The sequence below is a fragment of the Falco cherrug genome, chromosome 13 (genome assembly GCF_023634085.1).
Source record: "Falco cherrug isolate bFalChe1 chromosome 13, bFalChe1.pri, whole genome shotgun sequence".
NCBI lineage: Eukaryota > Metazoa > Chordata > Aves > Falconiformes > Falconidae > Falco > Falco cherrug.
The window spans coordinates 7,717,265-7,740,272 of NC_073709.1; the positions used below are offsets into that span (position 1 = coordinate 7,717,265).

Here is a 23,008-nt window from a genome sequence, read left to right on the forward strand (position 1 = left end):
AGATATACTACGCTGAGTGTTTTGGGTTGGGGACAAAATGTAAGAAATTCTCATTGTTGAGAGTCACCAGGCATGTAGCTGCTTCAAGGTTCTTCAGAGATACAGAACAACTGTTTTACTATAGGCAATAACTGAAATAATTAAAGCTATGTGGTTGGGTAATTCTACAGATGAAGTCTAGACAAAATAATAAAAATACCAGGCAAAGGAAAACGTCTCAAATTAGTTCCGTTAAGCATTAATCTTCAAATACAGACTACTAGATTTTAATATTTTTTTTAGTCTAAATGTACAGATTGACACCCTAAAATCACCTTTATGCAGAAGGCTTTACAGAGAAATTCATCCTGATGCAATAAGGGCAGCTCCACTGAGATCAATGGTGAAACTTAATCTGAGGATAGGACTCGGCTTTCTAATTTGCCAGCAGCATATGAAATGATCATTTATGCTGGCACTCCAGTGAGATATGAATTGGAAGACAAATATAAAAGTTACAAAGCAAAATAATTCCCATTTGAAAGGTGGTTCATTTAATTTGCTTTGCTTTGCAGTTCCGTTGCAGTCATATACACACAAGGAATCATATTCAAAAGAGTTCAAAGTTACCTGTTTCTTCGTAGGGCTCACTGCTGGTTTCTTGGTTTCCTCTGGAAAAAGCATGTTTTCTTTTGTCCCCAGAAGACCCTTTTCCTTGAAAGGCTTAAATTTAGGGTTTCTGTTCTTATAGCCCTCTGTAACTCTGATTCCCCTGTACCCTTGATTATCTACTGTAGACACTGATAATGAAATGATTTATCTTTGGTACAGGTAAAGGGATGTGTATTACCCACAATTTGTATGGCTGAAAATGAGGTAACAGTAGCAAAAGAATATATGAATAACTAGATGAAGGCCAGTCTGATGATTATATGGTCTTTCACATTCACCTTTCTGTAAGTGTATATTGAATGTAACATTTGTATCTCACAAAATCTGTGCTTGAAATTAATTGATGCTTTCCCTGGATCTGTGTTTCTCTCAGGACAGATATCAGTGGATGGATTTATGCGGTATCTGAGTGGAGAAGAAAATGGCGTTGTTCCACCTGAGAAACTGGATTTAAATGAAGATATGTCTCAACCACTGTCACACTACTTCATCAATTCCTCACACAACACCTACCTCACAGGTACAGTGTTGGAGAGATCTGTTTTCTTTTCTTACAAAAATACATAGTGTATTTGCAGTGATACCATGAAATGTACTAAAAGCGTCAGCAGTAAATGCTGATGGAGCTTAGTCTTCAGAGAAGCAAGGGTAGCACTTTCTTGTTGTTCTAGCTGCTACACATACATCAAATATGCTTTTATTAACAGGTGAGCAGCAGTTGCGTTGTTTAGATGAGGTCTTGTCTGAAGCCCAGTGAAGTCTGTGGGAAGTTTCCCTCAACTTAGATAGGATTCCAGATTAAGGTCCTTATTTGGGGAGGATAGGGAACAATGTACTTTCGATGACAACCAAGGATAGCCAAACAAGTATGGGAAACATCTCTGTAACTAATAAGTTTGCCCCTAAATATTAAATCTGACAGTTCGTTGAACTCCATGAAATTTTCTTTGATTCAGATTTTAGAAGGTCTCAATATGGCATATAGCTTTCTGACAGTTCTTTCATATCTTCAAGGAATGGAAATCTGGTCTTTTAGTATATCTAATGTCTGAGCTGAAAATTTTAGGTGCAATCATGTTTTTAAAAAGGCTGTGCGCCCAGAAGCTCCTGTTAATTTGAATTAAGAGTTGTGAGTCTGAACTGTATTGTTTGCATACCAAAATCAACAATGCTTTAAGATTCAAAAAAAATCTAGGACACTTTAGAAATTCAACTTCTGTCCTCGTTTTCTAGTCTAAGATGCTGTTAACTTGTGAGAAAATAATTGTAAATTTACTATTTTAGTTTTGTTTATGTAGGCACAAATCTTTTTGACAAGCTGATGTGCAAGGGGCATTCTCTCCTATTTGATTTGCTGTTTGTTTTGTCATGTTTGCCAATGAGTTAGCATTATGTTAAAAAACAAGAAGTAATGCTACAGTGTGCACTAAAAAGGTGGCTCATGGATAACGTGAGGCTTTTTAATGTTATTAACAGACTTGCCTTAACTGATCAAGTTCTTCAGAATGCCAGTGTGCCAAAACATAACCAAAGCCATGCAGTGGTGATGCCCAGTTTAAACAGACCTTGGGGTAGTTACTTTCATCTGTTCTGTGTTTGTTGCAGCACTTTATACTGCACCTTCTAGTGCTTTCCTAAAGTGAATGAACTGTCATTGTTTCCATTAGACACCATTTTTCAGAGGTTTATGTCTTGGCTGTAAAATTTGTTTTGTGCTACAACTTGTCACACAAGTATTTGGCTTGACAGCTCTTTTGTTTCTCTGAATTAAAAGAAATGAAAATCTGTGTGGCCACTTTTAAGTTATGATTCCAATATGCAGAAATTAATGCACTTTGGAAGAGTGCAGACATGCCCAAAGCAAAAGCAATTTTTAATTATATTTTGCAGACCTCTTACTTGCAGTATGGACTTTGCTCTGTCAGTGAGGATTAGGACTCACTTAAGCCAAATGCTGCAGCTTTATACAGATTTTCTAGAAGAAAATAGTAAAGCTGTTTTGCAAATGTGGGAAGCGTAGGCCCACAGGCAGGACAGACAGTGCATTTTAAAGTTGGTCCAAAGAGATAAAATACTTCTCTCCCCTCTACCAGCATGTATTTGTAGCGAGTACCATACCACAGAGCTTTATCAGGAGTAATCAAGGCAGGCTCATGTTCTAAAGGTCTAGAATCACAGAAGTACCAATGCACAAAGAGTTAAGGATGGGAACTGATGATTAGTCCAACCTATTCTGATGTTTTAACTGCACCATAAGTGACCTAACGTATTTAATTATTTCAGAAGAAAGAAGGTTTACCTTGAAACTTTGCAAATATGGCTAGACTTGTATGTGAAAGTCTGCAAATCCTCTCTGGTTGCATATACAGCTTTCTGTGCCTGCATTTCTAAATAATTTCAGAAGCTACATTTAGAACTATGATCTTCAGTCTTAATTTAACATAATATTCCTGGCTTAGTAAATTGGGGGGGGTAAGTCAGAGTAAACTCCGGTGATAGTGCAAAGTAAGTTTGAATTTCTTTCAAATTCCATTTCAGAGTGTGTATTTTTACATTTACAGGCACAAAACACATGCCTTTTCCTTTTAGTGGGATCATTATGTTCAATAAACGTATGGTAGCTGGCCGAAAATGGGATTAGTTTGATTTTTATCAACTGACAAAAATCTGACAGTCTTAGATTTTGCTTTGAGGCTAGACCAGCTAAAACAACCACGATGCCATTTGCTTTCTTCCAACAAGGACTTACTAAAATTAATAATTAATGGTGGCAGACTATTCTTTTTCCCAGCACTATTTCAAAGGGTCTGCTCAAGTGCTCGTGGCTTTGGAAGGCAAGCTTCGGTAGCACCTTTGCCCTCATAGGAGCTGTGAAATAGCAACTAGTCATGTAATAATTATTAGGACAATAAGAAAACTGTTCAGTCTAGCAATACTTTATGATTACTGTGCTTAATGCCTTACCAATTCTTTCTCCCTTTGTTGGTTTTTAAACCCAGAAAAAGCATGAACAAAAAAACAACGTTATAACATGAAAAGAAACATGTTCACACTCTGAATTTATTTTTAATTATGCTCATCATTTTCCTAGCCTTTAGTAGAAACCCTTGGCAGTACATCAAGTCCTGATTATTTATTTAGAAGTGTTACTGCTTTCTTTTTCTTAGGGAAATGTAATTTTTAAGAAAAAAGGTAAAAATCCATGAAGAAAGAAGTGAGTTATAAATCTAGGCTAGCTTAAAGAAATGTCACCTTTTGGAAACTTTTTTTTTTTACTGTCTCTCATCTTTGTTCTCACTGGTATCATATTTATTTATTTACTCCTTTGAATACTGATGCAGATTGTCTTTTGTGAGAAGATGACTACTCAATTAAGCAGACTCTTGAGTCAGATTCCTTAGGTGTCCTGCTCTGTCATGTTCTATTCTAGTTTGAACAGTTCATACTAGCACTGTTAAACCTCAGTTTATCTTTTTGTTGTCCTAGGTACCTGCCCTCCCTTAACCAGCTTCACCCATGCCAATTCCCTCTTTCTTAGGCCATACTGGAAGTGAGGAGATTTCTGCTTTTAAAAATGAGTTGCAACCTTATAAAAGGGAGAGAAAAAGTCATATGTGTTATATCCTTAGAGGCAAAATTAATTATTCTAATACAGATCAGCAACTGTAACCAAAATTTCTAGAGGTGTCTTGCCTCCAGTAGCAGCAGATGTGAACACAAAGACTTAAAATAAAATTGTTTGGTCTGATCTGAGAGAACTGGTTTCTCAAGGAGAGAGAAAAATCATGGCAGTGTTCTGTTTCCTTTAAGTAATGTTTCATTCACTACTGCTTAGTGAGTTTTCAAGATCCTCTGTGCCTTCTCTTATTTGCCTCTTTAGGCCAGCCAGTTGAAGCATATTGAAATAAGAGATGTGTTATTTGAGGCATATTGAAATAAGAAATGTTATTTTCTAAAACCTCCTCTTTAAGAACCTCCTCTTTAAAACTGTATTGAGGATTGGGTAACCTCTCTGACTCAAATAGCAGCATTTGAAGATCTTCAAATAGCTGAAATCTGTAAGACAAAGGTACAAAGAGCCGGCAGCAAGGGAAGGGCTCTCTGAAGTAAGTACTGATGGACCCTACTCCCTCACTGCAGTTGCAGAGACTCAGGTGGTTGCACAGTATGTCGTTCTCAAGTGGATCCCACAGCTAGGATGAGGGTTACTCCACACACCTCATGCTGGATAGCATCCCTCACATAGACTGCTGCAGCACGGGAGCTGCCCAGGCACTGCTGTCAGCTCAGCAGAAATGCAGACTCAGAGGCTGGCCAGCCCCAGCCATCCTGGCATATGCAAGTGTTGCAGGTTCTGACTGACAGCAAGTGTATTCCTGCTGCTGGCTGGAACAAGCCTGACTGCATGTCCTGCTTTGGTCCAATGTAAAGTGTTAAAAATAACAGCCATAGGGTGAGACCCTTATTTTGACTTACATACAAGCAGTAGCAGAATATGTCACAGTGCAGGGTCTAACTCGCTTGTCCTAGGCATGGTGAAATGGCTTGGAAGGAAAATAAATTCAGATAAATGTACTGTGTCTAAAAAAAACTTAGCCACCTGCACCTTCTGTTGGTGCTGAGCCAGACTCCCAGCAGTATGGGGCTCTGAGTTTGCACGCTGCAAACTACAGTGTGTGACCCAGGGCACTGATCGCTTTTCCAGGATTTGCCTGGAGAGAGGAGGTTTAGCAACTCATGTTTGTGCAGGTACTTCATGCTGGGAGAAGCTAGTGCCATGGGTGGATGAGGGGGCAGAAAAAGCCTCTGTTTCTAGAGTAGTGGAGAGTCAGGTGATCCGAATACCTGGATCCAAATATCTCCTAGTTTTGGGAGGATACATATCTTTAAATGGTAACCAAATTTTAAGTCCATGTATTGCAAATAGCGTTCATTTGGAAATGAACCCAACAAGGATGCACTTCCTGAGAAATGAGCAGCTTGAAGTTATCATAGAATCGTAGAATGGTTTGGGTTGGAAGGGATCTTAAAGATCATCTAGTTCAGCCCCCTGCCATGGGTGGAAGTGTGGAACTGATCTGTATGGGGAAACATGGGTCATATTCTCAGCTTGTATCAATTAGCACAGGCTCATTTTGCTTAGTGTCCTGTCAGGTATGATTTGGCCGATTATATTTTTTTAGAAAAGCATCTTTTGTCAAAATCTCTTTCTCTTTATCCAGTACAGGGTGATGGAATACAAATATTACCATAAAAATGGTATTACTGTAGATGTTGTATGCATTATACAAGGGAATACATAATGCTTTCAATTTCCAGTATTAAAAAATTGATCTGAACTCGGGATATTAAAAATATCATACTGGAAGTATTCCCTTTAGTGTCTGTGTTAGCACATTTTAGAATGCACCTATTAAAGGGATAGTTTGGAATAGATGCAAATAGAGACTCATACAACAAAAATTTATAAATAATATATGCAAAAAACATTTAAGGGAACTTTCCTAATATTCTGTGTTTCAGAAAAATAAGCTATTGAGACTATTAAAACATTTGCTAGCAGTTTGCACTCTGACTGGGAGTCTTTCTGAAGATTGAATGGTTTGGAGGTTGAATATCCTCTTATCCTTAGCAGGAATCCTTCCAAAATGTCTGAGCCTTATTAATAAGGTAGTGTTGAGAAGTGTCATGGCAAGCGATGCATGTCACGATTTACTTAAGCACTTTTGAAGGTTAAGGATCCTGTACTCCAAAACGCCTAGCAATAGTAAGCCAGTAGTCTCTCAGGAAGTATAGTAGAGTTTGTTAATCATAAAATAATTTCTTGATCCAAATTCAGTATGCTTTGAGGGAAAAGAAAGACAACATGACGACAGTTTTCTAAGTAAATGTAAGGTTTTTAGGCAGCAGAGTTCAGCAGATCCATATAATAAGAGCCAAGTCTTCATAAGCTTATGCTTAGGGATGACTATACAGAAATGTGTGCTATTGTACCTTGATCCATGTCTGTGCTTGTTTGCATCCTGAAAAGAAAAAGAGCCACTGCTTATCCCAGATGTTGGGACAGCACCAAAAAGGCTTTTGTGTGAGTGAAGATAATCTGCCATAACCAAAGGGGAAATACAGGAAAATGTTAAGTAAAAAAAAAAAAAAAAAAAAGAAGAGCTAAGTTGTCACTTTGCTGACTCCATTTGAATTTTCAGAAACATCCAGCACTGGCCAAATTCTGCTGTTACCAATTTGTATTTCCCACTGGTTCCAGCAGGAGCTAAGAAATATTACAGATTTCATCAGGAGTCATGTTAATAACTTGTTGAGTATTTATGATTGCTCCAGTTCATGTATCAGACAAACGGTAAACAGGAATTTTCAAATAGAAGGGGTTTTCTGTTACAGTTTTTAGTAGAAAGTAAAAACACAGAGAAAGCAGACTGGTATTTAGTGAAGCAACCCCCAAAATATGTAGTTCCCAGCATAAAACCTAAACACAGAACCACAGAGACAATACAGTGGGGATTAATCTGCATTATATTAGATGCCAGTCTGGATGAAGTATTTCTATGTCCCCCATCAGTGAAGAATCTTTAGCATATATAAACTCACTGCCTCCTTAAAAAGCAAGCAAGTTCCCTTCAAGAAATCCAGGAAGGTCTTCTCAGGAAGTCTGCTAGAAAGCAGGAAAATGCTTCCATTTTCTTTACATCTAAAATAAGGACTGAGCTGTTCTTCCATTCCTTTTACCTCTCTACTGCAAGAAATTTATATCCATGTGACTGGAATCAAACCTGTTGCAGCAGATGAAGACAGCGTGGCTGGATAGCCTTCCCTGAATACAATGGACTTCTTTGTTAGTTTGGGGGTCGTTTGGGTTTGTGGTTGGTTTGGTTTTTGTTATTTGGTGTTTTGTTTGTTTGTTTGTGTTTGTTTTGGTTTTTTTTTGAGGGGGGAGGTTCAGAGGAGGATACTTCCTGAGTTTGGAAAAAGCTGAGTTTTCCTTGTTTATTTTCAGATTTTTATTATGTCATTGTTGGAAACTCATTGTTTAATTACATTTCTCCCTACATAATGCAGTATCACATCAGGATATTTAACTAACCAACTCATTGCAGTGATAAGTGTATTAAATATGGACTTGAGTACTAGTAATGGTACCGTTAGTGACTGTGCAGGTTTGCTTTACCTTGTACTAAACTGTATTGCACGTTTTAAGAAAATGTGATCTTGCTGTCCTGAATCACCTCTGAATTTCACATTACTTGTCAAAGGATAAAAAAGTCTATTAGAACTAAGCCGTTTTATTTTATGTATTCAATATGGTCTATCAAAAGATTTTGAATTGGTTTCGGTTTGGTTATTTCTGTTCACTCAGAGCAGGTTAACTAAGGGCAGAATCCAAACCATAACTTTGACTCTGCCTAAGTTGTTTCCATTACATTCTTACACTTTTTGTATGCCTTTGAGTGTTACTTCTTTCAGCCAAGGGTAAAAAATGCTGTTAATTCTAATTATTATTAGATTATTTGCATTTATTCCTGAGGCCCAATATTACTTTTTTTCATGTTCTTGTGCTGTTGCAGCTGGGCAGCTGGCCGGTAACTCATCGGTGGAGATGTATCGGCAAGTGCTTTTGTCAGGCTGCCGCTGTGTGGAGCTGGATTGCTGGAAAGGACGAACAGCTGAAGAAGAGCCAGTCATTACACATGGATTCACTATGACAACCGAAATATCCTTCAAGGTACAGCAATACCTTGTGTAGTTGGCTTTAGCTGGGGTGGCTTTTTTCATGTAAAATACATGCTAGAACATCATTGCTAGGTGGAAGAGAATAGATGTTTTAAGAGTTTTCAGAGAACGTGCAGAATCATTGGAAGAGAAGAGCTGCAGTATTTGGACCTTGCACCATAAGAGGCTCTTGTCATCATGGCAGTTGGAGAAAAAAGGATTATATGGCATGATGGTCTGTGGCATCTGAGGACCGGGCTCAGTGCCCAGGTCCATATTGCTGTGCATGTCCCTGCAGCAAATCTCACAGGGAGAGAAACAGGGTAGACCACAGCCAGGGCTGAAAGACCAGGCTTTGCCATCACAGGTGGTTTTACACAGTGTAAAACGGGTCTGCCATATCCGCCTGGATTCAGGAGGATGGGGAGGACGGACAGGTTTGTGTTACAACTCCATAGCATGCAGGAGGGAGGACAGCTGAGATGAAGGCCACAAGGATTTGAAGAGCAGTAAGCAATGTGTCAGTATACTGTTTTTCTCTTCTCTGCCTGGTAAGTGGGAATGGGAGACTAAAGTGTTGAACTGAGGCAGGAAACAGCAGCTATTGTGGAAATCTCTGCAATTTGCAAGCCTTTAAATTCCTATGAGCAGAGAATAGGCTACTCATGCCCAGAACACCAGGCCCCATCCACAGGATCCAGAGTCTCAGCACTATATTCACAATTTAGAAAATGAATGACGGTGTATGCAATGTTATCCTTATCCCTGAGACTTGGGGTCAGATCTGAAGGATTGGGGGATGAAGAAGAAAAACTAGTATCTTTGGAGGTTGTAAGGGGATATTTGTGCCATTCAAACCCTAAACATGCCATCTGCGTCACTGAATGTTGTCTTCCATTTCCTTCTTCTGTAATAAAAGGTAGATACTATACCCTTAGCAATAACCTTTAAATTGTTCTCTTCTTGTTTTTCTTTAAGATGTTTTTGGTCCAAGATACTAGAGGAGCATGATGGAGGTGTTCTCCTATGGTGTTAAGATTGGTAGTCAGCACAGCTTATAATGATACATCAGGATATCATTTTTGAAGTGTCAAGAAATAATTCTTGTTCATCTGAGACACTAACTCACCATGGAAATACATTTCTAGACTTACCTTTGTGCAAGATGTGGAAAAATGTTAATTACTGAATTTCATTATGTTACTGGTGTTAGGTATGGCTTCTCTATGAGCTACAGTTTTGAAGCATGTCTCCCACATTGAAGTATGACTTGTTGGGTTGGGGGGTGTGTGTGTGTCTTCTAGTGCCTTCCTTTCAAAGAAAAAAAAAGCCAATACTGCCACAGAGAAAGCACACCAAATTGCTCTCGCTCCAGAACATTCCTTTCTTTTTTCAATTTGTTTTCTCTAACTCTTCACTGATTGAGTTAGTCACAGGAAAACATTAAAAAAAAATTTCTTGCACAGTTGTTATTAGCTTTGCAGTTATGTTTATATGAAGCCAATTTTTTTATAGGCGTAGGTTTTGTTTGCTGGAAGTTCTTTAATTAAGGAAGATAGCTCTCAACTCCTTTGGTCATGAGCAGGAATGTAAAACAAAGGTAATACGGTTCTTAAAAGGATCGTTAGCAGGAATGAGGATTATTCCTGGTTATTTAGATGTTCAACCCTGAGCATCCTGTTTGCAGGAGAGAAATTGGAAGGTATTTTAAACCTGCTCAGGAACATTTCATCTGTCACTTCAGGGCAAGTTTTTTTCTCCATGCAGACAAATGTAAAAATGTATCGACTGCTGGTTTCTCTTCAACACTCAAAGTGTGCTGCTTGGCTGAGGAGGAGCAAAACGATAGTAAAATCATGTGTCAGAAGTGTGTGAATCAATTCAGAGTGATCCTTGGGTCTTGAATCCTGAACCATTTATCAGCTCACGCTTTTGGCGTGACTGCAGCACATGATGTTTCTGTTCAGTCTGTCAGTTTTCACTGCCTCAGGTAGGCTTTCTGAACTGCGGAGGGAGAAACAATATATATTCCCTGTCCTTACGTTGCTGTGGGTTTTGTCGGGGTTTTTTGTTTGGTTTTTTTACCTTGCTTCATGACATGCAGAAATCAGTAAGATTTTTCTCAGCTGCAAATGGTGAGCTGCTGCCAGGTGAGATCTTGTAGGGAAGCGACCATCTTTTTCATGCCATAACCAAGAATCTGTGCTTGTGTATTTCATATATAACTTGGAGACCTGTTTCAAGTAAGTCGTTCTGCAGCTGGAGTGAAGTGTGGAACTTACCATGTTGTTCCTCTCTGACCATAGAGCATTTGCATGTACATTTGAATGCAGTGCAAGACTGAATCACCAGTATACCTGTTTCTCCACTGAACCAATACCTGAGCTTCTCATCCTCAGGTTTTATCAGTGTAATCCTGTTTTTACTCTTTCAGGTTATTTTCCCCATGCATGCTAGATTTCATCCCTTTTTGCAGTTGAGAAGGCAGCTGAAAATAAATTTATGGATTTACTCCACAGCTTGGGCAGTGCATAGGAGCAAGAAAGGCCTCAGGACCACTTTTGGCAGTACCTCTTATGTCCAGCCTCAGGTGTTCTCAACCTCTATATGACGCTCCATAACCAAGGGCAGGGGGAGTTAGAAGGTGAATGAAGACCAAGCCAGTGCTAATAATCTGGGTGGAGGTCATCAGGATGGGAGGACTCAATATTTGTAACTGGTTTCTCAGCACTGCTGTTCCCTTGTAACAGCAAAATTGTCTTAGATGCTTTTGAGAATCCCACAGGTTTCTGAAGAGCATTAAGGTTGTACCAGCAATTTAGTGATTTACTGGAGCTGGAAGGGAAGTGCACAGTGGGAATCCATCGTGCGTTCCCCCATGGGAGAACCACTGCTATGAAACTTTGGCTTACTACCTCCCTTCACCCAGCCTTCTGCAACATTTACTTTTCTTCTGATAAATGTTTTGCCTTTCTGCTTTCTTTAAAGACTAGAAGTGGTCTTAGTTGAAGCACAGGAAGGGTTAGTGATATGTGAAGCATTTAAATATTTGGTGATTGCAGTTTATTAAATGTAGTCATTCACCGCCTGTGTGAGCTGAAAGCACTAGTTTCTTGTAAGAGATACTACAACAATTTGTGCACGAGCTGTGGGTTTTTTCTGCTTACATCAAGACTGTAAATTTTGTTTGTATCCTAGTTCATGTCAGCAAATCTTGAGATGGCTTGTGTTTTCCTTCCAGCCCTTGATTCTGCAACCCAACATCAGAACAATGTATCAGAAGCTCAGCTTTCAGTTTAGGAGTTTGATTTCTTACTGTTAAGCTTCTCAGCTGAGCCTTTAAAAGTACAGAAAATGAACAAAAGGAATCCCCAGAGAAGGTTTGTTTAAAATAAGTAAATCTTCTAGGTTTTAGTTATCCTTATGATTTGGGAGGGAGCAGGCTTATGGATTCTTACAGACTCTAGAGTTTGAGGTTCTTATAACCTCCAGAGTTTGACAGCAATGCATATGGAAAGTCTTTGGTGTTTTTCCAGGTCTTTTGAAAAAAGAACTATTCCCTATTGTTCCAATAGGGAAACATTGAATAGTTTGTAATGGGGAGTGCATTACTATATTGCACACCCCACTAAAATTAGTGTTATCAAATGATTCCTCTGCTAGATTTACAGTTGCCATTTTCCATCAGAGCTGAAAGGAAGCTTCTACACAGCCAACTGTTTTAATGAGTAATGTTTTTTTCTTTTTCTTTTTTCTTTCTTTTGCCTTAAAGGATTTTCTTTCATCAAAAAAAAAAGGGAGCTAAACCATGTGAGTCAGAGTAACTAAGGATTTTATGAATACGTGCTTGTGCTGATGATATGCATTTGTCAGAGCATATTTATTATTATGCAAAATAGTTTATGGAAGTCATAGCTTCAGGCATGGAACAACTCCACACAAAGACCAAGGTTTACATTTAAACTATTGATTTAGGCAGACATAAGTAATTTCTTGAGAAATGTGGTGCTTGAGGCTTATCAGATGTTTTAGAGATTTGATTACAGTTCAGGTTGAAAAAACTGGTTGCTGCAAAATCACATCCAGAGCTTTCTGGGATGTTTAGAATGGAAAGTCTGATTTCAGGCAGTTTGGGTATGATTTCAGACCTCTTTTGGTCTTTTCTGTCTTCAAAGACCAAAACACTGTTTCTTTAGAGACATAAATGTGTAACTGTATGCATTTTGCTTCTTTAGGAAGTAATAGAAGCAATTGCTGAATGTGCATTTAAGACTTCGCCCTTTCCAATCCTCCTTTCCTTTGAAAATCATGTGGATTCGTAAGTAATTACCATGTTTTCCATTATGGTGTTATATTTTTATAAGGTCTAAGCACACAATTATGTATGCACTTTTGGCAGTTTTGTAATATGACATGATCAACAGCTCTTACCTCAAGAAAACTATCAGCCTAAGTAACTAAGATGATCTTAATGAATAGGGCATGTTCCTAAAAACCTTCCTGAATTAAAACCTTTTGTTTGAAAGAGAAAGTTGCAATAATTGTGAAGCAAATTGTGTTAACGTTACAGTCTCAGGATGTCCTGCTGGAGTGTAGTAGTACTTCATCAAAGAAAAAGAAGCAATATTTCACCTGCTTCTGACCCTATTCTGTACTGTAAGCGTATTCTGTGCACAGAATTGGTCTGTTTCTCATGGGTTAGGAGTAGAGGCCAGAACCGTAGACTAGCTAGGATTGCAAAATATGTGGCATGGATGGTCAGGAACTGTTCTGTTTCTGCCAAAACCCACCAGTTTGCCTAAGCTGTTTCCTCTTTATATAGTTACAAAGAAAGGACCATTTTTCTGTGTAAGGAAAGAAAAAATAAATGAGAATGCTTCTAAATTTGTCCCAGTGACCTATTTTTTTAATCTTTGTTATTGTTGTTTTAGTTCTGATTTTTCCTTTTTTAAGTTAACTTTGGTTTTGAATGTAGAGACCACATGGTTCAAAATGGGGTGACATTGATACATAGCATGTGCTTTAACCTCAGTTGCCTTTTCCCCTTTTGTTTTCTTCTGTGAAAACATTTTCAACAATTCTGGTGCCAGTTTGGACTGAAACATTTTTTAATTTTAATGTGAAATAAAAAGTAATCTTTGGAGCAGTTGATTTCACACAAATCAGAAAAGATGTTGGCACTTTTGTTTCTTGAAGAGGAAAAGGGTGAGGGCCAACTGCTTTTCCATTGTTTTAGGAAGAGCATTCTTATTATTAGGGAAGGAACTGGTAGAAGAAGCTATGTAAGAATGTTTTTTAAGAACAGATGTTGACAATACTGACGAAAAATTATGTGGGTAGAAAAATTTTAAATCTGAGAGCTCACCTACACTACCTGTATACCTTACAGTGTCAGTTTATAGTGCTCTTTGTGGGCAAATGTGTGCTTGCTCTGCAATGTTTAAAGGTCACACGGTTGTGATTCAAACAGCTGCCTGTTAAATCCTGTTAGTTCTGTCTTCCTCTGAAAGACCACACAGATATTGTCTTTAATTTCTTTCTCTAATCGTTCACTCACTCCTTTATTTTTCGTGTAGGCTGTATCACTTTGGCCTTGCTTGTGCTTAACTGCTCCTGCAGGTTTTAACCCAAAATGCTTTTCTCAGTACTTCCAAATACAACCTCTGGTCTTTAGAAAAGATCTCAACCATCATTCTTCAATGTATTATATTTTGTATTCATTCTTCTGTATTTGTTAAAATATACATTCACTGTGTTACTATAAGGCAGAGAAAAAGCGACGTCCAACTTTAACCAGAAGGGTTACATTTTTCTTCCTTTAAAGTCATTAAGACTTAAATCTTCAACTATTCCAGGGTGATCCGTTCTATTTTAGGAAAGAAAAGAATTAAAAAAAAAAGTGTAAAATAAACTCCTGTCAGATGCAAGTTATGTACAAAAGTGGCTTTAAAACTGTAAGATGAAATGCTGTTAAAATTAAAGGTGGTGTGATACTGCGGGAATAAGTCAAAAAAAGAACAGAACTGCTGCATTAATCTTGTCTTTGCAGTTTGCCCCACAGAAACCATTGGACCTTTCTCACCCAAAAACTACAGTCATGGAATAATGTATTATCCCTAAGTGTATTATTTTATGTCCTTTTTTGTGCATTGCTGTGACATAGGTTTTTAGCAGAGCAAGTCTGCAAAAACAATATGAAGTGTTTTCTCTTTCTGAGGCTTTATTGCTATTTATTATTTTGTGCTGTGGTAAATCATCAGGCTTAATGTGTATGATTTCTAATTTTGCTTTGGCTGAAAATAATTTCTAGTTATTTTACCAACTGCTACAATTATCCCTTCATTTCTTCACTAGTTGCTAGAGAAATCTGCAATTAGTCATGCCACTCACAGAAACCTTCACCTAATTTCATGGAATACTCCTTTTGTCTTTTCATTTACTTGGAATGTTGTTTTCCTCATAGATCTTAAAGATTAACTTTGCCCAAAGTATTACCAAAAAATGCTAAGTGTTTTCATAGAATTGCTGCCAAACAAATCTTATGACATCAATTCCTACTTTTAGGTCACCAAATTTTTCTTCTGCTTTTCAAGTTTACAAGAGTCAGTATTCATGTGTGAAATGCTGGTCCCACACAGATCAGTAGAAATGTTGACATTGGCTTAAACAGAAATATGATTTTAGCTTGTGTTCTGTATTCATGGCTTTTAAACACACTGCAGTTATCAGAGGTAAATAAGGTTTACATCACCACCATAGATACAACAGTATTAATCACCACTGGACTTAAAATGCAACTTTTCTTCCTTCTAGCTCCTTTTCAAGAGAATATTTTTAACACTTTTTGTCCACCTAGGGAACAAATCACTTATTAGCACACAGTGGTAGTCATCTCATTTTGCTTTCTTTCAATGATTTACCTAGAGAGCCTCCTCTCTAATATCTTTATAGTATGTGAAGTATTTTCTTTTCCATTACTGTAATTCCACTATGTAGTATATTCATTCTTTTAGGTAACGAAAAGTTTAGAAGAAGAAGCAAGCATATAACTTCTAGAATATATATAATATTTTGTATGTCATCATTTATATTTAAGTCAAAACGTGCACACTGAAAAAAAAACCCAGTACTAAGAAAAGCTGTGGTTCTATCAAAAAATAGAAAAGTGCCCTGAAAATGTTGAAAAGACCTCAAGGAGACCTTGACGTTTGAAACTGGGCTTGCAAGAAGATAAGCAATCTGCAAATCTGAAAGCAGACACTCTATAATTAGAAATGCACTGATGACATAGCAAAAAGGTTAAGTGATCCTTGAGCAGTATCCATAGAAGATTGCTTCCAAGATTAAATTTAATTACAGTTATTCATGTTGCTGGTTTCTTGCTGGAATTGTTATTTCAAATATTAACAGGATTTTTATCACTTTTTCTTTCTACACTTTAAATTATTTTAGGCTCTTCTGGGAAGCATCTGTTTCTGTCTTATGCAGAGGAGGTATCTCCGCAGAATTGATAATAATATGATGTTAGGAGCAGTAGTCGTACAGTAGTGCCAAAGAGCCTTTGCGACTGACCTTCATAATAGGCATAATACAAACACAGTAAAATAAAGTACAAGCAATACAGTAATGGTAATGAAAACATGTGTTAATATTCTTTATATTTCCATATCTCCAGGTATCATGTTCCCACTTTATCTTCACTTGCTCTGGCACATTTTAGGGGCACGTATGATTAGTCTATGTGCTACCCGTCAATGTATGCATAGTGAAAATCATAAAGTAGATAAGTCAGCTCTTTTCAGGCAATTTTCATTACAATACGTGAATGCTGAGAGAATTTCCAATGACAGTAGATGTGGACCAGGAAATACCTGCCTTTTTGTTTCGTAACACAAATGGGGAAGGAAATATGTTGACGTAGAATAGTCGGTATATCAATCTGTTGGACTAGGTCATATGTTTGAAAGAAGGGAAAAGAAAAAGAGACTGATATCTGAACTTTTGGAATACTATAATAGTAATACATAGTCTATGCTATTACTATTGATTTATCTCTTGAAACAATATGAGAGAGAGAGAACACAAAAAACCCTTTGGCCATGTCTACTACTATAAGATTATTTTTTTAATAGTATTAAAAAACATCAGTTTTTCACAGCATTTTCCTTTCCTTCTTTCTGCCTCTGGGATACAGTGACATTGAAATTTATATGCCAAACCAAAATAAAGTTGCATTACATTTTTACATTTTTCTCTTTTGCAAAAATTAAAGTTCTCACTATGCTGTGAGGTAAACATGTAATTAAACATAGAAGATCAGAAGAATTTGTTCTAGCTCTGGTGATAGTTTGAAATTTATTAGATATTACTCTTGCTTTTCTTTTTTTTTTAATTATTATTCCTATCAAGAGTTCTGTTTGGAGTTGATGTGTCCATTTAAAAATGTGCTGATATCACATCTAATTACTCCAATTTCAATAATTGTGCTCTTTTGACTCAAGGAGATGTCGTTTGAACTTTCTGGGTTCTAAAACATAGATCTATTGAAAATATACATGGGTGGAACAGACAAAATTAAAATTCACTATAATGACCCCTAGACCTATAGAAATACCCAGTCTGCTTGCTTACTAGTGTGAGGTGCCTTTGTTTTCCTTAGTAGCTGGTGGTTAGAAATAGCTAGCGCACTGTTGTAGCCTGATCTATTCTTCCCATCATCTTCTCCCTTGTGGGTTCTTAGTTCCACTGCCTTGCTTGTCTTCATCTTAATTTCCCATCTTCAGCTAAAAGTGGCTTTTAGTTTTTTTGCAGAATTGGCTGCATGCAAAAGAAAGCATTAATGAAATGCTGTAGTGATTTAAACTGCGTGCAGCACTTCCATAGCTTTGTGGAATAATTTAAAGCCTCCTCGCAATATATTTTGTCAGTGACTGAGCTAATGACCGATTCACCCTGTATCTGCTTCAAGGGACATCCAGAATGCTGATCTTAGGGAGATTACATTTTCTGTTTCAAATACCACCCAGCCTTTATCTCAGCTCTGGTTTGGCCTGGCTGACCCCAGGAGGAGCTGCAGTGCCAGGTCCTCAGCTGGTAGCTAATGACAAACTAAACACAGTGGTGGTTGTACTCCGTTTGCAAGAGAAAAATGAGCACTCCTTTTTTCCGACATACCCAGCTCTATTTTGTCATGAAAAATAGCTCCATGGAAACATAACTGCTTATACCACTCATGTATCATCCCTGATATGCAGATGATAATTAACAGTGGTTGAGGAAGTTATATTAAGCAATATAAACCCATCCTTTAATTGAGACTTCTCAACAGAGTATCAAAAAAGGAAACTTTTAAAGATACTTAACCTCTGATGTTACAGATTTTAGACAGGCACATATAACAAAAATACACAGTCTTCTAAAATTAGAAAGAGGGTGACTATAGCACTGAGCTGCATTTTAAGATGATTTGAGTAATATTTCTGAACAGTATAACCTATCATCTGTCGTGAAACTCCCATCACTGATAGACCAGACTTATTCTTTGGTTGCACGTGGGGAAAATTGATTATAAGTAGAGTTTACTGAGAATCAATTTACTTCCAGAGGATGTCATGAGAACAACTGAAGTAATTTACTGTGGTAAAATTTGACACTCTACCTGATTTTAATTAAAATTAAAAAAAATTAAAAGAAGAAATCTGACCACTCTACCCCAAAAAGCTATAATGATCATTGAGCAGCTCCACCTAGCAGCTTGTTGTTACATCCAGATCCCCACTAAGGCAGCTGTCCTGGTATGTTGGTCCCAGTCATATACACATAACATGCATGCAGTATGTGATTATATGCATACAAAATGTGGTTATACCAGCACTTAGAGCAATTCACCAAATTGACATCATACATCATAGCAGTAGCACAATTACATCTACGCTGTGACTTCTGCCAGTGAGGGTATGTCAGGAGAAATACTTCGGAGTGAGCTGGCGAGAGCAGTGCAAGCCCTTGGTGCAAAGACAGCCCAGGAGGCCTGCGGGTGGGTTAGTGCTTTGTCGTGGAGCGCAGTGCGGAGGTGCAGCTGCAGCTCCAGGCAGGGCTGTGGCTGCATGGGCCGTCACGGCACCCACCTCACACGGGCTAACAAATGGGGGGAAAGTGAGCTGCATTTTAGCAGAAAATCTGCAGTACTATTAACTGTACTTTAGAAGTCTGCAGTAAAACTAGCTGCTTCTCTGCCAGTGCCTATAACTTTGTTGGTTTTGAGACCCAGGAAATGTCTTCTGCCCCTTCTTCTATATGCCTGTGCTCTACAGACATGCTGAATGAGGTGATAGGTGCCCTTGGCTTGGGAAATTTAAGACACACCTGCACAGGAGAGTGCTTTCTAAGTGACTGTTTTGGGGTTTATGCCTTAGGTGAGGTATGACAAAAAGAGAAAACAAAATCCATATGGGGTCGGGGTGTGTGTGAGAGAAGAATGCCAGGCATGTGCATGAAGTGACGTAAGGAGAGAAATATTTAAACTTTGAATACAAAATGTGGTCTGAAAGAGGCAAATTCATGTAACAAGTATTTCCCTAAAGGTAAGAACTGACAGCCTCATTTTATTTTATTTTTCTACTAAGATGGGAAAATACATCTCAATGTTAAAAGTTCAGTTAACTTACTCAATTGACTAGTGCCTTTACTTTATGTGTGATCCTTTTGATAAGCTCTATCAGAGAATCAGAATAATTGCTTCATATATCTAGGTCTCTGAAAAATTCACAGCAATTGCATCAGGAAATTACATCTAGTTTAGGCATATTAGATATTCCATTACTGCTGCTTTCACTCTGTAGCATTAGTAGAACTTACTTCTTTCTTTTCTCCCCTTTAGCCCCAAACAACAGGCAAAAATGGCAGAGTACTGCAGATTAATATTTGGAGATGCATTGCTTATGGATCCTTTGGAAAAATACCCGGTAATATGGTTTGGTATTTATCAGATCACAAATATCTGTGTGAATTTTTATTTTTTTCAGTCCTGTGTCATTCTTCATATATGACCTTTCAAAACAGAAGCGAAGGGAGGGGTTTAAACATGAGCTGTTGGTGACTTAATCATATAATTTCCAATGCAGAGATTGTTCTGATACAGGGAATTGTAATCTTCTAAATGCAATTGATTCTCATAGCTGCCATTTTATAATGTAGGCTTTCATATTTGAACTAATACTTATTTTGGTTATTGCTGTAGATGTTTCATAAAGCATTTTTCTTTTCTTCTTAAATGCCCTTTGTAGCCCTGTTTCATTTGTGTTGAGGTTACTTCTTGTGCAAAATGCATTTCATTTTAATAGGGCGTATAGAGGTTACAAAATTATCTTGCAGCATGTGGGCCCTCAGAAATTGCCATAACCTCATTTCTTTTATTGTAAAAATTTTTTCTTCCTTTTTCTGCAAGCTTGAAGCTGGGGTTCCTCTTCCAAGCCCTATGGATTTAATGTACAAAATTTTGGTGAAGAATAAAAAGAAGTCACATAAGTCTGCAGATGGAAGTGCAAAGAAGAAGCTCTCAGAGCAAGCTTCCAACACATGCAGTGATACATCTAGTATGTTTGAACCTTCCTCCCCCGGAGCAGGTATGAACTGAATCTACAAATATATTTCTTCCTGAAATATAAATGCTTCATTACAGCTATAACTCTGTCCATCTACATTGCTCTAGCACGTTAAAGATACAACAGGGTGGGCCTTACTCAGTAGGAAACAACGCTAAATGTCATTGAGCCAGGACTCTGTGACAACTTGTGGCTGAGGAATCACAGGGTGACCTAAAGCTCAATGATGTGTACTAACATTTATCTGCAGTGCTTAGAAAGTTGAGCAAACTGCCAACTCCTCCACCCTTGGGTGACTTTTCTATGTGCCCAAGCTTAATACCCAATATAAATGTTTTCTTTTTTTCTGTTGCCTCTGAGATGTGCTTACCATTTGGTGCCCTTTCAGAGTTAACCCATTGCACAGGAGAACTGCAGTGGTTCTGCAATATCTTAAAATTTAAGAGTAACTGTAGGATACCTGGTGCTCAGGCAGGCAAGGCTCAGTGTGCTGTTGTCTTGCATTAGTTGGAAACACGTCACACTCCTCTATGCAGTGTTCCATAAGATGATGTTCTGTTCCAGAGATGGAAATAGGCAAAAATAATACTGCAAACAAAGTATTTATTACCAGCAGAAATTTTAGGGAACGTAGCTAGTGGAAAGCAGTATATTACATTTAACTTGTTCATTGTTAGCAGAATTTTTAAAATCAGAAATGAAAAAGAAATGTTGCTGTAATTTAATGCATATATTCTGGTGACACCTATGGGATCTGCAGGGGGACCATTGTGAGTGTTGGTATGGAAAAATTAGTACAGAGATGGTCTTCATCCTGAAAAGCTTAAAACCTAACTAGAAAAGACAGAGAAGTGCAGAGAAAAAGATGAAGTAAGGATTTGCTTTAAACCACAAGAGCAGATTAGCAGTAGGACAAACAACAAAATCTGTATATCCTAATTCCCAGTGCAGTGTCTGTTCCCTGCACTAGAATTTCTTCTTCCTATTAAGACTGGAATTTTGGATTGCTAGAAGCGTAGACATTTATGCCCCAGTAGTAGAATACTTACAGAACAAATTGAAAGCTCTACTGGAATATAAGTTCATTACCATTTGCCATTAAAAAACTTTTTTCCATTGTTTTTAATTTTTTCTAAACTCTGATTAATTGAGCTGAAAATTTTCATGCTGGCAGTTTGCCTCAAGTAGAATGAAAAAAATAAAAAAATCCTGCTGTATTTGTGGATAACACTCTTTACCCTATTAGAAGAGTTTTCAACTATTGTGTTAAGAAAATTTGAAAAGGGCATGCTTTGGAGTAGGCTTTGGGTTTCAAAGGAAGACTCATCCTGGCATCAGAATTGATTTAATACTGTTTTCTTGATTTGCTTTAGACAAATCCCAAGCAACAGAAAAATAAGTGTGTGTATGCCAACTGACTCATTTGCAGTGCTTGAAATCAACCCTGGGTGCCTAACTCTACATTTTTGTTACTAGCACTTAGTGAGAACCCAGTGGCAAAGTACATTTTCGGCTTTCTGAGTGCAGAGAGGGTAACAGCTTTGTCTTTTGGAAGCCTCTCTATGAGCTTATATAGGATAGGAAAAGACCTGGGCTGTGCCTCTAGATGTTGACGAGGATGCAATGCAGGGGGGTCAGTCGCATAATAGGGTGTGTAATTTTACAAATTAGTGTTAATATTATGTCTGTATTACCTTTATAACAACCTCTGTTAACTGTAGATTGTGAAGATGAACGCTTAAATTTAGAAAATACTAGAATTGAGACTGCAAAATTGACGTAGTCACTTGGTTCATCTGTGACTGTAAAAATATATTACTTGTAATCCCTCTGTCAGCCATTGTCTCTCCTTTAGGACCTATGCCTGTTTTGGAGAATGCTGTTAGTCAATATTTTTTTCTTTGTCATTCAGTGCTGGATCCTGGATGTAGCATTCTCGTCCTGCAGTGAATTTCTGCAGGGGTATCCAGGCTGCATATGAGCACTTGAGAAACAGCAGTGAATTTATCTGAACAATACCTGTGGGAAGTGAAATAATACTAAGTCAATTTTGTCTAAGGACAGCTGAGTCTGAGAGAGCTTAAGAACAGTTTAGGGGTGACTGGCAAGGAACATCCAGGATCTGATTTTTCAAGAATACTTTGAATTTTTAGGTATTCAGACCACAGCTCCAGAGATTTTAGCTACAGCTTACAACTGTGAGCACACAGCATTTCTGTAAATCAGGTGCCAGGTTTCTGTCTGTGAACATTAAAAAAAAAAAAAAAAATATTCATCATTTTATAAGACTGCTGTGGCAAGACACACTGAAGAGCATGGTTCTGTGGGGCAGTGCTCAACAGTCACTGTGACACCCTTTTCACTGCTTCATTCCTTATGTGCATCTCAATATTGGCAACATGTAATGCTGGAGCACTGCAAGCAGCATGCTTCTCTATACCCAGTACCATTTCCTTTCTGGGGCGTGAGAGGAGTAATGCAATTAAAGACTGAGTAAAGGAAGCCTAATTCTTAACATTTCTTAACATTAAGTGTTTCAATACTCCGACCTTAATATACTTTACATTTAGCAAGTTGGGCATATTATTCAAATAACTGATATTGTGTAGCTCCTGTCAGAATTACTGCTGATCTCCAGAAGAAAGTTGTGCTGATTTAGCCTTCTTGAGATTTTAAATTAGTTTTTTCACAGCAGTGCAAAAAATAAGAGATTCGTACTTCAGTTGATAGTAAGCTTAGCTGTGTCTTACACTGCTTGAGGTCAGATTTAAACCTAAATAAACCACTCTTGATATGTTTATAAAACATACCATATAAAAGCTAGGTGGTGGTGATGATATAGTGGGAATAATTAAAAAAAACAATTCTGAAATGAGCTTTGCATAATGGCTTGCAAGATGTTCATGAAACTGATGTAAAAGGTAACTTCAGTAGGGTATAATATCTGTGAGTGGGAAAAGCTTTCTCTAAAGTTACAGCAAAGCTGACAAAGCAGAAAAAGAATTTGTGAGATAACACTTGCAAGATAGATT

The 23,008-nt window shown here is 37.7% G+C and overlaps 1 protein-coding gene across 4 annotated transcripts in view; it reads left to right on the plus strand.

Annotated features, from left to right (window-relative positions):
• PLCB1 (phospholipase C beta 1) overlaps positions 1–23,008 on the plus strand; it is a 401,169-nt gene that overhangs the window by 281,724 nt on the left and 96,437 nt on the right. For all 4 annotated transcript variants that reach the window (XM_055725798.1, XM_055725799.1, XM_055725800.1 and 1 more), the window contains exons 10-14: positions 1,025–1,171; positions 8,229–8,386; positions 12,609–12,691; positions 19,253–19,337; positions 19,820–19,997. In XM_055725798.1, coding sequence (XP_055581773.1) covers positions 1,025–1,171; positions 8,229–8,386; positions 12,609–12,691; positions 19,253–19,337; positions 19,820–19,997 — 651 coding nt within the window. The remainder of the gene's footprint in view (positions 1–1,024; positions 1,172–8,228; positions 8,387–12,608; positions 12,692–19,252; positions 19,338–19,819; positions 19,998–23,008) is intronic.